Source organism: Penicillium soppii, assembly GCF_028829465.1.
Source record: "Penicillium soppii strain IBT 18220 chromosome Unknown utg000003l, whole genome shotgun sequence".
Lineage (NCBI taxonomy): Eukaryota > Fungi > Ascomycota > Eurotiomycetes > Eurotiales > Aspergillaceae > Penicillium > Penicillium soppii.
The window spans coordinates 1-14023 of NW_026643233.1; the positions used below are offsets into that span (position 1 = coordinate 1).

Here is a 14023-nt window from a genome sequence, read left to right on the forward strand (position 1 = left end):
CCAGGATAGATCATGGATACGGCGCCATCCCCCGTCGTGCTTAGGGACTAAACCAAGCGGTGAAACGAAGGAGGACCTAGAGGCTAGCCGAACACGACCGAGGCTAAGATCCTCTACTAGTTTGGCTGTGATCATGTCGGGTTCATGTATGTGATGGTTGGAGGAGTGGCGAAACTGCTTCTTGCCCCTATAACCGACTTGAGCACCGTAGGTCAGAATGCCAGCGATAGTGGACCCGAGATCGCCCGGATAGTAGCGTAGAAGATTGCTCCAGGCTTGCGCATACAGTGGCGACGGAGAGGACTGTAGCCTTAGGAGCTCTAGGTTAAAGACGGGGTATTGAACAGCAGTGTTTGGTCGGGGCGGTTGCCCCTATGGTATGAGGCTTAGGGATAGGGGATTGAGAACAACGTTGTCGGTGATATTGGTGCAGTTCTCAAGAATTGTCACTTGCTATTTTTTCTTGCGGCAGGAGGAGGCGCCATACTCGCTTAGGCCGCATGCCGTGCACTTATGACGTCTCTTACAGCCTTCCCAGGAGCACCCTGTCGAGTTGAACTTATCGCAAACTTCTGTCTCATTATTCGAAGATCTGGTATTCCTAGCTTGACGAAGCCGGGTTAGAGGGTTTGTTGGTGACTTCGCAGACACGGTGAGATTGTGGCGGAGGTATTTCTCGCGAAATGGGCCCGTGACCAGGTAGCTGTCCGTCGATAACTCTCCTTTATCCATCATGTATTGGTGGAAATTAAGGGCAAGTGGGAGAACTGCTTCTGACCACTGATAAGTCTAAGCGAAGTCCAGGATCTGCCTCATAAACATGAGTAGATTAGGAACTGCTTTAGGATGTTTTTCGCCGAAGAGATATCCTACAACAGCCAGATAGGCAAGAAAGCAGGTTGTCTATATTTGAGGGTTGGGGCCCCAGTCCTTAAGCGACGCTGCTGCCTTTTTGAAGCCTACTGTGCCTCCCAACTCGGTCATCTTGAAGACTCTGTCCTCCTGATCTAGCTCGGTGACTAACTTCTCTTTAAAGCGTATGAGTTCAGTCGCCTTCAACTTCCTCTCAAAGACGCGAGTAAGAAGGGCGGCGGAGACACCAGGAAATATGTCGATGAGTGGTTTAACTTCGGGGAGTGGCTCACGGTTTTCTTCGAGAGTATCATCATCTTGAAGGTCCACACGAGGCCTTCTGCGGCGGAGGTCGGTCTCCGCTACATCCAATTCAAGGCGCCTAGCCCGGTCTCTCTGTATCTGTCCTAGCCAGCTGGCACGGTCTGCCGTACCCATGGTTTCCCAAATGTGGGCCGGCGGCCAAGCGGAGTCGAGCGGGGCAGGAGTGGCACTGCTAGACTGGCTGAACGTTATGGTGGAGAGCGATATAGTCAAAGCCTATCGGTGCTGTTGTCCTGGAGAAGGACGTGAAACAAAATCAAGACTTGACTGCGTGAGAGATGACGAGCTACCCGCAGAGGCAAGCAACTGAACTCGTGAGGCAGTTGTAGGAGGAAGAGGCCCTCAGTAATGTCGGTGTAGATATCACGTGAGGCTATGGGCATTGTGAGGCAACCCCAATAAAACTACTCCCTTTTATCGATGACCTCTATTGACAACCCACCACGTCGATATCATCGAATATTACCTATAATTTGTAGGTGACCACGCCTCCTATTTACTTTTCAATGAATATATCTTTATAATTCATTATGTTGATAAAGTATTCAGTGGAAAGTCTATTGGTTAACGAAACAGCTGTAAAAAACAGAGATGAATCATCAATTTTATCCAGCCAAAAGAGGAAAGGCGTCAAGAAATTATGTATATGCAGGTTCATGCGGGTCGATGGAGGTTGAACCTCAAAGAACCTCTGGAGGTTAATGGGCGGTTGGAGGTTAGTAAGGTTGGAACCTCACCTCAAGAGGTGAGGTTCGAGGTTCCGGGCTAGGGACCCATGCGGAGGTTCAAAGCCAGGTCTACTCGTAGCTGCGTACTATTATCTGGCAGTTGAGGGTCTAAGGCTTTATCCTCAACTTCACCTATCACCACATCCTTCTCTAACTCATCAGGCTCTTCAGTATCACTAATTGGCTCTATCATAATCTCATTATATTTCTCATCTTTCTCCTCTCTTACTGCTTCAATCTCATCTCGAGTGAAGAACTCTTCGAGGCGCTTTACATCCTGCTCTTCAAGGTCGAATCTTGAAGTGTAGAGAAACATTATAAGCTCTTGAATTGTCTCAGACTTCATTCTTCCTCTACGGTAGTGGCAGACATCTCGGGCCGTATTAAAGAGTCTCTCTACACCAGCACCTGTTGCTGGCACTGAGAGGACGTCTCTTGCAAGGGCAGTAATTGCTAGGAAGCGATGTTCATTATCTCTCTAAAAGCTGAGCGGGCGGATATCAACAACGTCTATTAAATAGTTAGTAAAGAACAAAGGTAATATATCAAGCTTCACTAACCACTATCAAGATATTGTGTTAACTTATCTATGACTCCCGTTGGCTGTTGTTTACTACCATTTAACATTTTATCAAGCTTCGAGCTTGATCTAGGTAGATCCTTCGAGGGCACTAACTCTAGACTATCGGAAAGTTGAGCTTGGTATGGTGTAAGAGCCTTTTGGAATGATTTTCGATACTGGTCACGCCACTCTTGGTCCTAATCATCGGTAAGGAAGAATTAAAACTTGTTGATAGGTGCAAGCATTGTGCAGATCGCAAAGATATGCCCTCTAACATGATCAGTCTGTGCGTAATACTCATCGAGTTTTAATCGACTTACTGTAAGCGTATCAAGCATTTCAGTCTTCCATAGAACACGCTTTCGCCTTAGCTGCTTTGTGGATTTCTCAAGATGCTCAAAGAGCTTATTATAGATCTTAAAAGTATAATATGCAGTGATATCCCGGGTCTTTGAAAGTTGTAAAGTAAAATCAAAGAATGGCTCTGTGATATAAAGAAGATAGTCGATTTGGCGCCACTCTTCAGCGTCTGGTAGTAGATCAAGACGAGCGTACTCTTCACAGAAAGGGTTAAAGAAAGACTGTAGTCTCTTTGCGCGACGGAGTATAAGGAATGTGGAATTCCATCGGGTCTTTACATCTTGGATCGGGACAAGCTTCACTTTTTGGGTCTGGAAGCCGTAGAATGTCTCTCGGCGCTGAGGACTAGCGTTGATGTAAATTGCGAGGTAGCGAATCTTGTTAAGTGTAGAACAGATTCCTCGTTGGTGTTGTTGTGCGTTCTCTTGCGCCATTCTAGATTGCTGGTCAGTCCACTTTGTTTCCGTAGCATCATTTTTGGGAACTGCCTTAATATGCCTAAGAAGCTGGTTAAGACTGAGCTGAATAATATGGGCTAGGCAAGGGATTCGAATGATGATAACACCCTCCGCTAGAACTTGCTGGAGGTTCTCGACGAGGGTCTTATTATTTGATGCATTATCTATTATCAAGCCAAATACCCGGTCTTCAATTCCATGCATAAGAAGGGTTTCTATTAGGGCATTACTTAGGTTTGCACTAGAATGTGTCCTATGAATAGGTTTGAAATCCAAAAGTACTTCCCGATACACCTAATCACGATCAATGAAGTAGCTAGTAATAGCTATAAATGCCTATGAAAATGGAGACGTCTAGTAATCAAGGGCGATAGAAATCTTTGAGCTAGCTGGAAGTAGCTTAAGCACACGCTTTTGCCGACTACTAACTAAAGTTTGTAGCCGGCGACGAATCGTATCCGCAGAGGGAATAAGTGGAGTAGATTGGGAATTACGAGCCATCTGAATTAGACTCTGAAATTTAGGGTGCTTAACAAGGTGAAATGGGAGTCGATTTAGAGATAAGAATGATAAAATCTCCTCTTCCCACACTTCTTGTGAGAAAGGAGCTATGGTCGTATTGTAATCCTAGAAAATTCAGGAATTGCAAGTCTTAAAAATTCTAGAGAACGTACCACTTTTTTGAGAAACTTTGTTATCTCTGCTGTAGGTCCACGCTTGGCCTTTTGATATGTAGCACTCTTAATATGCTTTGACATAGAGGATGTGCCATGATACTGTGCTTTCTGATCGGCTGCACGAGTATGGAGAATATAAGGGTGCTCAAGAATTTGGCCACAATTCTTACACATAACCTTTGGCGCTCCGTCTATAGCATGTGTAACCTGGTCGAATTTGCTCTATATTTCAGCCTGGTGGCTCGAATCCCAGTGTATCTTCTTCTTTATTCCAAAATCGGTCTGTAGCCACTAATCTACCCATTCAGTATGAGTCATGTCGTCGTAAAGAACGTACACCTTTCGCCGATCAGGTCTAACGCGTATTAGGGAGGTTGGGGGTGCTAAAGGAATAACTGGACGAAGAAATTCAGGATCGATGGACTCGAGGTCGAATGTTTGCTGGTTGATAGATGGATCAGGGGTGCCTAGGTGGTTCGAAGAGGTAAGGTAACTAAGATTGCCTAAATCTCTATCATCATAGATAGATGATGTAAAGTTGGATCGCTGACTCTGGGACATAGTAAGGACATGAATGAATAATAAATGTTAGAGAAGGTAAGGGGCAGGAAAGGAAGGTAATACCTACAAGATTTAGAAGATATAGCAGTTTCGTAGCTAGTAGAGAGCTGGTAGCACAAGTTTACTCGTCAAAAGTAAATATATAACTTTTATCTAATTGGTAGGCATAGCGGGTAGAAGTAGGTATAACCCAACGGGACCCAACAAGACCCAGCCGGACCCAGCAAAACCCAGCAAAACCCAGCAAAACCCAGCAAAACCCAGCAATAACCCAGTAATAACCTAGCAATAACCCAGTAATAACCTAGCAATAACCCAGCAATAACCCAGCAAAACCCAGCAAAACCCAGCAAGACCCAGTAAGACCTAGAAATGACCCAGTTCCCACCCCAATTCCGCAAAATGATCTCAAAAAATTTCAACCTAGCACAGAGCTTTTATCATGGGGCCCACCCCCGATTAAACTGGCATATAGAGTGATATTGAATACTTTTCCTAGATTGGAATGTGAGGTAAATCATGAAATGATGTGTTCTATATTTTTTTTACACTCTATATTCTCTATTAGATGATTAAAGGTTAGTTAATTAGAAAATTCAAGGTAGTTAAGAGAGACACGTATTAGATGCTAGATTCAAAATATATTTCTGATAACTTTGAAGGTATAACACCACCCAATTACTATAGCATCACCATAGATAGAAGATTCATATATTCTAACTCATTATTAACTTAAAAGAATATATCAATAATCTATATAAGCTATTATTTTGTTTAAAATAAGTAATATTACGATCTTATAAGTCCATTCATGATGGTTTTCAACAAACAGCAAAAGATACCAAGATTACATATTGATTAGTTAGCAGGATTATGAACGCCAAGAACTTGAATTTATGCAAAGTTGGGTTTTCCTGGGGCCCCAATGGGTACCCAGCCTGGGTCCTGGGTCGGGTCCGGGTTACCTTGCCTCGACCCAGACCCGGCCTGGGTCTGGGGCTGGGTCCAATACTTGGACCCAGACCTGGGTCCTGCGGAAGCCTAGTAGGGGGCCGGATTCAGTGTAACCCTTGCCACGACGATTCAGCTAGTTGACTATGCAGCTACCATGCACCTCGGGGATTTGCCATGCCTATCTACAAGGTGCGATTCATTTCGATATATCGCGGCATAAGCGGGGTTGTTTTGAGATGAGGGGAAAGAAATCTCACGTCCCGCCTCGCGCCCCTTCACTTTCCCAGAAGTCAGCCCTTTCAAAATTCCTATCTTTATTCGCATTCTTACCAATGTATGGTTCATTTTCACACCATGACACATTTACAAAGTGAATTGATAGAAGAAAGTCCTTTCCTCCTAACGAGATCAAATTCGCTATTCGTAGATGAAGAAAGCGAATATGCTGAAAAGCATATTCGTTCACCAAAAAGAAGCCCCTACGAGCAATGTTTGCCATGGCTCATCCAACTTTTTGTTTTTACCATTTACACCACCATTTTCTTTCTTTTCTGGGACCGTTCACAATCTCGTTGTCCAAAGGCAGATGACCCCGAATTTTCCCGTGCTTACAGTGAGTTTGATATTGTTTGTTCACCTGATTGTTGCTAACATCGGACCTTAGGCCCAGCATCGAAGGCGCTCAAGTGGGAATTGAGAACCTTCCAAAATCAGCTTGAGATAACAAATCCGTTCAAAGGACCACCCAGACCGGGATTAGAGGAGGCATGGAATAAGCTTCTTCATCCGTCTGCTGCTATTCTAGTGGATAAGGAATCACTTGACAGAATCAATCGGACGTCTGTTGAGCTTCAAGATGGATCGGGGTATATGGCTGCTTTGGACGTGTATCATCAGCTACATTGCTTGGTATGTATTCAATATAGTACTCATGATTTAAAATGGCTTTCGCTGATAAAGATATCCCACAGAGATGGGTGCGCAGATACATTCACCAAGACCACTACAATTCCACGGAGGAAAATCTGGGCCAGCACATTGGTAAGTCCTGTCACTATCATTGATTTTATGCAAGCTGATTTCTTCAAAGACCACTGCTTGGATGGATTACGGCAGTATGTGATGTGCAACGCGGATTTGTCTATCAACACCTTTGACTGGATCCCAAATTATCCCAAGCCATGGCCAAATTTTGAGGTCGTGCATAAATGTGCGAATTGGGAGTCTATCGAGGAATGGGTTTTGGCGAACAGTTTTAATGGATTTGATCCTGATTTGATCCGTCATCCAGATTATCACCCCGAACTACGTAAGAAATATATACTATACCTTGAAACGAGAAGACCGAAGTGATGCTAAATGATCTTTTCAACCCCAGCAAGCCCATTCAATTACACCGTCAGTGGAAATTCACCCTGATAGCATACATTTTATGGTGAGCATTTGAGCCTAATATTCTTTTTTTTGAGATATGGCAAGTTGATTTTCTCTTGCAAAATAAAGAATTATATCACAATAGCTACGGCAATTTTGAATTCAATAAAATCTTCCAGAAGCGTAGCCTTTTTTCCGTTTTCTTTTTCTTTCTTATGGGCATTAGCAACCCACCTCTACTCCCCAGGCTCTCTTGTGGAATGAACTTGCCGTGAGGGAACACGTTTCCAATTTCAAACTTTAGGAGCTTTTAATTAAGATAATACGAGATTTTACCAGGCCACTCACATGGCTCTCTCCGTTCTCTTTATTGGTAGCAAACAGACGCCATCTCAAGCCTCTAGTATAGAGTATACTTCAAAAAAGTAGTTATCTATCATAGGTGTTTCAAAGAGACGTTTGACACTATAAGACAGGGGTAGAATCACTCTAATATTCCACAATCATCTGACACGTTGCAAGCGGCACGTCCATTTCCGGCACCTGCAATGCTAGTAAGCAAAAATCAATGATTGAATTGAAATCAAGAGAGAGATTTGAAATCAAGAGAGATGAAAAGATATTCGCCGGAGCCCGACGGTCATTGAGCTTTTCCTGGCCCCAGGTAGTACTCACACTGCATTAGACACTGCATTAGGCACTGCACTAGATTGTGCATTAGTAGATTCCGTATGCCTCCCGGTCTTTGATAACAATTTTTAACTCAGCAGAGCATCTCCAAGAGGCATAGGGAGAAACATGTGTGGATAGAAAACGTATGGTCTACCTAGCCTACATATTCAAAGACGAAATTAATCAAATACGACAGTATGCGGCACAAATCATCAAAAGTGGCGTAGAGAGAGTGGGATGGAAGCGGGGTGAGTGAGTCTAGATAGAGATGCTGAACGGTGAGTTCAACAATACAGCATATTCACTAAGGATCAGTCGGCTGTATACAACCTTGTTATCTATAAAAGCCAATTCAATGTCCATTCCAAGTCCAATGCCAACCTTTCACGACTCTTTCAACCCCTCCCTAATTGACCTACGCACTCGAATCTGAATTTCCTTAACAACATCTGACAAGATGCACTTTGCCCACCTTCTGTTGGCTTTGCCATACTTGTGCCTTGCCGCACCAATTAGCGGTACTGTCCTCTACATCATGAGCTGTAGATTCAGACGCTAAATTTATCCTAGATCATGCTTCCATTAATGCCCGCGCTGTTGCATGCGCCCGGGATGTCGATAGCCCTGAGTGTGGAGGACACCAAGCTTACAAGCGAGAGGAGCTTGATGCCCGCGCCGTTGCATGCGCCCTGGATGTCGATAGCCCTGAGTGTGGAGGACACCAAGCTTATTAACTGGAAAAGCACTTGAGATGCTAATCGTGCATATTTGCAATGATATCAAGCATTAGCTTTCCTTAGATCATAATGATTGTGATAGCCCCAGAGAGCTGATGATTTGGATCTTCACTTTTGATGTCATGAATTTATATTTTTTGCTATTCTATCACCTCGACTGCGCTTGCAATCTAGAAACCAGTACGGAGCACTCGAACTCGACTTACAACAACCACAACCATATAGACCTAAAATCTGTCCTGCACCCACGCTTTGATACCCTGGCACTCAGAAACTTCAATCTATACCCGGTCCGTGCTGCGACCCAATGCCCTATCCCACGGGGGTACCTGGAGTCTTAAAGACTCCAGGTTAGGGTTTTCCCTTTACTATGGGAGGAAAAGTGGGTCCGTCGTTAGACTCCTTTGGTCTAGAGGGCTCAGATCGCTCTGAAAATTTAGGAATTTAAAATGACATATATGAATTTGCCCCTATTCGCATCGGAGCTTACACAGCCGTCCGATTGTCGAGAAAATGGTGATTGAAAATGCCGGGTTTTTCGAGATGTTTTGATGGGGTGCGGGAATCTGGAAGTGCGACCGGGGCCTGAGGCTGCCACTTGGTCACTGCGATAAGATAAGCGGGTCGCATCCTGACTTCAGGTAAACTGCGCACCCCCACTGCCGAGGGCTATAGGCCTCTGATAGATCTGAAATTTGTAGAGGTTATAATATAGAGTGTTAAATATATCTGAGCTACTTTCTAGACTATATGAGCATATATATGCGGGGTGGAGGGTGATCAAAAATGGGAGATGTTTTGATGGGGGGCAGGAAAGACTTGGCACTACAGCCAACACCACACTACAGCTAACACCACACTACAGCTAACACCACACTACAGCTAACACCACACTACAGCTAACACCACACTACAGCTAACACCACACTACAGCTAACACCACACTACAGCTAACACCACACTACAGCTAACACCACACTACAGCTAACACCACACTACAGCTAACACCACACTACAGCTAACACCACACTACAGCTAACACCACACTACAGCTAACACCACACTACAGCTAACACCACACTACAGCTAACACCACACTACAGCTAACACCACACTACAGCTAACACCACACTACAGCTAACACCACACTACAGCTAACACCACACTACAGCTAACACCACACTACAGCTAACACCACACTACAGCCAACACCACTCTCCATACTTATCGTATATCTTTCAAACCATCTATGTTATTCACACTATATATGCCATTCATGGGATTCAGCCATTAGTCTTTTTCACCACCTTCATATTACTCACACTATATATGCCATTTATGCGGCTCACCATATTTATATTATTCACCTATTCATATTGCTTACCACATTCATGTTGCTCACCACGTTCATGTTATTCACCCATTCATGTTATTCACCCATTCATGTTATTCACCCATTCATGTTATTCACCCATTCATGTTGCTCACCCATTCATGTTATTCAGGCATTCCCACCATATATGCCATTCAAACCATATTAGACTAACTGTTATATATACATATAATGAATGCCGTGCTATATGAGCAATTAATGCCCTGGGAAAGGCTCAATGCCCTGCCTCGCTGGCCAATGGCGTGTTGAGCCCGTGTGGGCAACGAATGCCTTGAGATGGGATGACTGGGCGACCTAGATGGCCAATGAATGCCCTGGGCTGAGCTGAGTGCCCTTCCTGTGTGGCTAATAGCGTGTTGAGCCTATGTGGGCAATGAATGGCCTGAGATGGGATGACTGTCCGTCCTGGCTGGCCAATGAATGCCCTGGGCTGAGCTGAGTGCCCTGCCTAGGTGAGCTAAGGGCCCTGCCTATATGGCTAGTAGCAGCCCTGCATATGTGGGGAATCAGTGGTTGACCTGTCAATCTTAAGCCCGGGCCGAAATGCACTATGTCGATCATCGTATTCTATATATAGTGTGTGCAGGCGGGGTAACGGGGGCTGAAACGATGCCCGGCCTATATTAAAATTCTTCTCACACTAAACTGCCTGCCCTTTCCACTCTGCTTTTCCTCTCACTTTCATCTTACTTATCCTTCACTGTTTTCTTTCATTACTTACCCCTACTACCATAATGGAACATCAGCTTTTTCACCAGCCATTAACCACGCCCGTGATTATATGCAAGCTATGTGAATATGGTATTCGACCAAAAGAGGTTTCTCGCCACCTCCAATCCGGGAATCATCGGATGCCGAAGCCGAAAGCGCGCCAAATTGCCGAGGCAGTTCAACAGTGGGAGCGTGCGGCGGAATTGTAAGAAGATTACCAGGTCAGGGGTGATCAGCCTGTCAATCCGGTAAGATACGATGATGGATCGGTAATGAATAAGTGGAGGAGCGTCAACGATATAGTATTCTTGTACAGAGACTAATTCTTGTCCCCCAGATAGGGGCCAGGGAGTTATCCCCTTTTTATGCCCTATTTGGACGAAGCTCCCAGGGACACATTATCTCTGTCGGTATCACTTATTGCGATTCCATCTTCGTTGGTGACACTACGTCCGAATCCTTTTCGTAGACGGAACATTCCCGTTACATGATCGGATCCATTACTCCTCGTCCTGCATAGCCTCGTTAAAACCAACCAGGCAAAACCCTGATGGGAAAAGGCCAAAGGTTGGAAAGAGTGCTTGGCAGTCTTAGTGATCTGTCTCCCATTGTATGGTCCCAAAGACCATTACAATATAACAGCTGGTCTTGGTTCATCTAGCCAACATGGCCTGTGGTGGTGCTGTTATAATGGATCTTTAAGCCGTAGGTGCGTAGATCTAACAGCCACTGCATTGGACTGTTAGTGCCGCGGACCATAAACTGGCTGACCATCTCGGTCACCCACTCCCGGAATGATCGTTGGCGGTGGCCCTGTGTGTGGCCCTGGCTAAACTGAATAAAGTGCGATGACTGTGCTGCCCCCTGATCTAGGCTATCGTTATCGTTGTAAAACGAATCGTCCGTTGTTTGCGTTAAAAACGTGAAATCAGGTGAATCTAACGGACTCTCTGTATCCCATTCGCCAGCCATCTGATGCATAGCTAGTTGATGGATCATCTTCTTGGCCGTTGGGTCTAGCTTTAATGCTTTGTGGACCACTATAAACCGAGCAATCTTGATCACTTTAGACAATATTGGAGGATAGCTCTGGGCAGTGCCCCAGCCTGCCTCTCCACGTCCAAGCACCGCGCTAGCGCAGATGAGCGCGCTCTTATAGTCCTCGACCTTAGTTCGGTGGTTTAACAGCTCAATGCAAAAGTCGAGACAGGCGGAGTCAAGGGGAGTGAGCTGAAAGGGAGATTCACTAGTGATTTGGTCCTGTTGGTCCTCGGAATCACTTCCTGAATGCATACTGCTTTGGTCCGAACTGCTCAGGTCTTCACTGCCCTGGCCGGCGTTGGAATGGCCTGTGTTAGCCTGCCTTGTGTTGGAATGGCCTGTGTTGGCCTGCCCTGTGTTGGCCTGCCCTGTGTTGGAATGCCCTGTGTTGGCCTGGCCGGCGTTGGAATGGCCTGCCCTGCCCTGGCCTGTGTTGGAATGGCCTGCCCTGCCCTGGCCTGTGTTGGAATGGCCTGCCCTGCCCTGGCCTGTGTTGGAATGGCCTGCCCTGCCCTGGCCTGTGTTGGAATGGCCTGCCCTGCCCTGGCCTGTGTTGGAATGGCCTGTCCTGCCCTGGCCTGTGTTGGAAAGGCCTGTGTTGGAAAGGCCTGTGTTGGAAAGGCCTGTGTTGGAAAGGCCTGTGTTGGAAAGGCCTGTGTTGGAAAGGCCTGTGTTGGAAAGGCCTGTGTTGGAAAGGCCTGTGTTGGAATGGCCTGCTCTGCCCTGGCCTACGATGGGTGAGGCACCAAGCTCTGCCTGGGCTAGTCTCTATAATGTGGCCCATGCCGCTCGCTGGCGTTTGGAAAACCTGTAGTGGAGGCTAGCCCAATCATGTGGGGCCTGCGTGCGCGTGAAAAACATGAGAATCTGCTGCCATGGGACCGTGTGTCGCTTAACATTATCACCATCTATATATGCTTGTAGTGGTTGATGTGGCAGGCGATCCCGCTCAGTCCGAACAGCCTCGCACCGAATCGTGTTGCTCGTTTTGGTGCAGATCAACTGGCTGATGCGAGCTACAGTGGCTATTGAATTCCAAATTGCATATGCAGCTTGCTCGGTCTGATCAACAGACTCGGGATCGGGGGCTCGGACACAGTCCACTAGGTCGTGCGGGTTGATCCCCTGGAGATAGACGGCCCACTGGGTCCTCCGAAGCCATGGATTCGTCTCGTCTCGCTGGCTAGCCACGATCACCTGGGGGAGCTCTTCTCTTTCGGTATATGCTCTTTCTATCTGATCAATCACCTGACTATTATGATCAGATATTGCTAGCGAATCGGCCTCGGGAATAGCCTCGGCTCCGAGGGTTTGCACGCGGATATAATGGGACCCTAGCCCGTGATTAAACGCACGTTGGCATCGGACGATACGAGTAAATTGCTGGATTTGTTGCTCCGCAGCTGATGAAGTATGCTGCCGCCGACGTCCGCCCCGGTTTATAGGAGCTACCCAGCTATGATGATCACGCCAGTGAACACGCATAGTGCCAATTGACCGGGCAACAAACTGGCACATCGGGCCTTGCTCACATAAAATACCATCTGAGTAAACAGGTAGGTTTGGAACTGGTTCGTTAACCACTAATAGTGGCTGCCATTCATCATATTCCTGTAATGGTCTTTGGGACCATACAATGGGAGACAGATCACTAAGACTGCCAAGCACTCTTTCCAACCTTTGGCCTTTTCCCATCAGGGTTTTGCCTGGTTGGTTTTAACGAGGCTATGCAGGACGAGGAGTAATGGATCCGATCATGTAACGGGAATGTTCCGTCTACGAAAAGGATTCGGACGTAGTGTCACCAACGAAGATGGAATCGCAATAAGTGATACCGACAGAGATAATGTGTCCCTGGGAGCTTCGTCCAAATAGGGCATAAAAAGGGGATAACTCCCTGTCCCATATCTGGGGGACAAGAATTAGTCTCTGTACAAGAATACTATATCGTTGACGCTCCTCCACTTATTCATTACCGATCCATCATCGTATCTTACCGGATTGACAGGCTGATCACCCCTGACCTGGTAATCTTCTTACAAGAAACCACTATTGGTTTGAACGGGCACGCCATCAATCTCCATGCATACCGAGACATCGCTATTGGGATCAGCCGACGATTCATGCGGCCATCGAGCATATTCCCCAATAATACCCAACAGGACAGCCGGGCCGAGGCATCCCAAGAAGATGACGAAGATGGGATCAATGCCGAGCAATGGATGGGCCATATTGCAGATCTCCAAGCAGCCCATTCATCCCATGTGGCCGGGATGATCTATGGCCGCGGGATCACCGAGCAGCCCGGTACAACGGCCCACCGGCGAGAGATGTTTCGGCTCAGCAGCACCGATTGGCACCGCTTTCTAGGCTTTGTGTCCGCTGATGACGGAGGGGCCGAGAGCGCATTAGGGTGTTACGGACATGCTAGTCACCAATTACATGCGGGGCAGCAGCTTGCTGATGGGCCACCGAGAGCCAACCGATCTATCTGTCATCCAGATCACGTGCAATATCCAATACTGGGGTGTGATACTTTAAGGATCAGATGGTTTTCATTGGATGCCCGAGGCACCGAGTATATAATAGTAAATTACATAATAATGCCAAGGTATCGCT

General features: G+C 46.4%; 6 protein-coding genes across 6 annotated transcripts; 2 read left to right on the top strand and 4 right to left on the bottom strand.

Annotated features, from left to right (window-relative positions):
* Nucleotides 1-903: 903 nt before the first annotated feature.
* Nucleotides 904-1290, bottom strand: N7529_002120 (uncharacterized protein; the record flags this gene model as incomplete). Its single annotated transcript, XM_057237648.1, has 1 exon — nucleotides 904-1290. One exon carries the CDS (start codon nucleotides 1288-1290, stop codon nucleotides 904-906), a length of 387 nt encoding a protein of 128 aa, XP_057100259.1.
* A 1394-nt stretch (nucleotides 1291-2684) lies between these two features.
* Nucleotides 2685-3260, bottom strand: N7529_002121 (uncharacterized protein; the record flags this gene model as incomplete). Its single annotated transcript, XM_057237649.1, has 1 exon — nucleotides 2685-3260. The coding sequence occupies one exon, from the start codon at nucleotides 3258-3260 to the stop codon at nucleotides 2685-2687; it is 576 nt and encodes a 191-aa protein (XP_057100260.1).
* A 378-nt stretch (nucleotides 3261-3638) lies between these two features.
* On the bottom strand, nucleotides 3639-4042 carry N7529_002122 (uncharacterized protein; the record flags this gene model as incomplete). Its single annotated transcript, XM_057237650.1, has 2 exons — nucleotides 3639-3911; nucleotides 3959-4042. The coding sequence occupies 2 exons, from the start codon at nucleotides 4040-4042 to the stop codon at nucleotides 3639-3641; spliced, it is 357 nt and encodes a 118-aa protein (XP_057100261.1).
* Nucleotides 4043-6417: 2375 nt separating this feature from the next.
* Nucleotides 6418-6895, top strand: N7529_002123 (uncharacterized protein; the record flags this gene model as incomplete). Its single annotated transcript, XM_057237651.1, has 3 exons — nucleotides 6418-6517; nucleotides 6567-6785; nucleotides 6855-6895. The coding sequence occupies 3 exons, from the start codon at nucleotides 6418-6420 to the stop codon at nucleotides 6893-6895; spliced, it is 360 nt and encodes a 119-aa protein (XP_057100262.1).
* Nucleotides 6896-7979: 1084 nt separating this feature from the next.
* N7529_002124 (uncharacterized protein) lies at nucleotides 7980-8256 on the top strand (the record flags this gene model as incomplete). The annotated part of the gene is made up of 2 exons (XM_057237652.1): nucleotides 7980-8064; nucleotides 8093-8256. The coding sequence occupies 2 exons, from the start codon at nucleotides 7980-7982 to the stop codon at nucleotides 8254-8256; spliced, it is 249 nt and encodes an 82-aa protein (XP_057100263.1).
* Nucleotides 8257-11061: 2805 nt separating this feature from the next.
* N7529_002125 (uncharacterized protein) lies at nucleotides 11062-12889 on the bottom strand (the record flags this gene model as incomplete). The annotated part of the gene is made up of 3 exons (XM_057237653.1): nucleotides 11062-11082; nucleotides 11135-12170; nucleotides 12213-12889. 3 exons carry the CDS (start codon nucleotides 12887-12889, stop codon nucleotides 11062-11064), a joined length of 1734 nt encoding a protein of 577 aa, XP_057100264.1.
* Between the last annotated feature and the right edge of the window lie 1134 nt (nucleotides 12890-14023).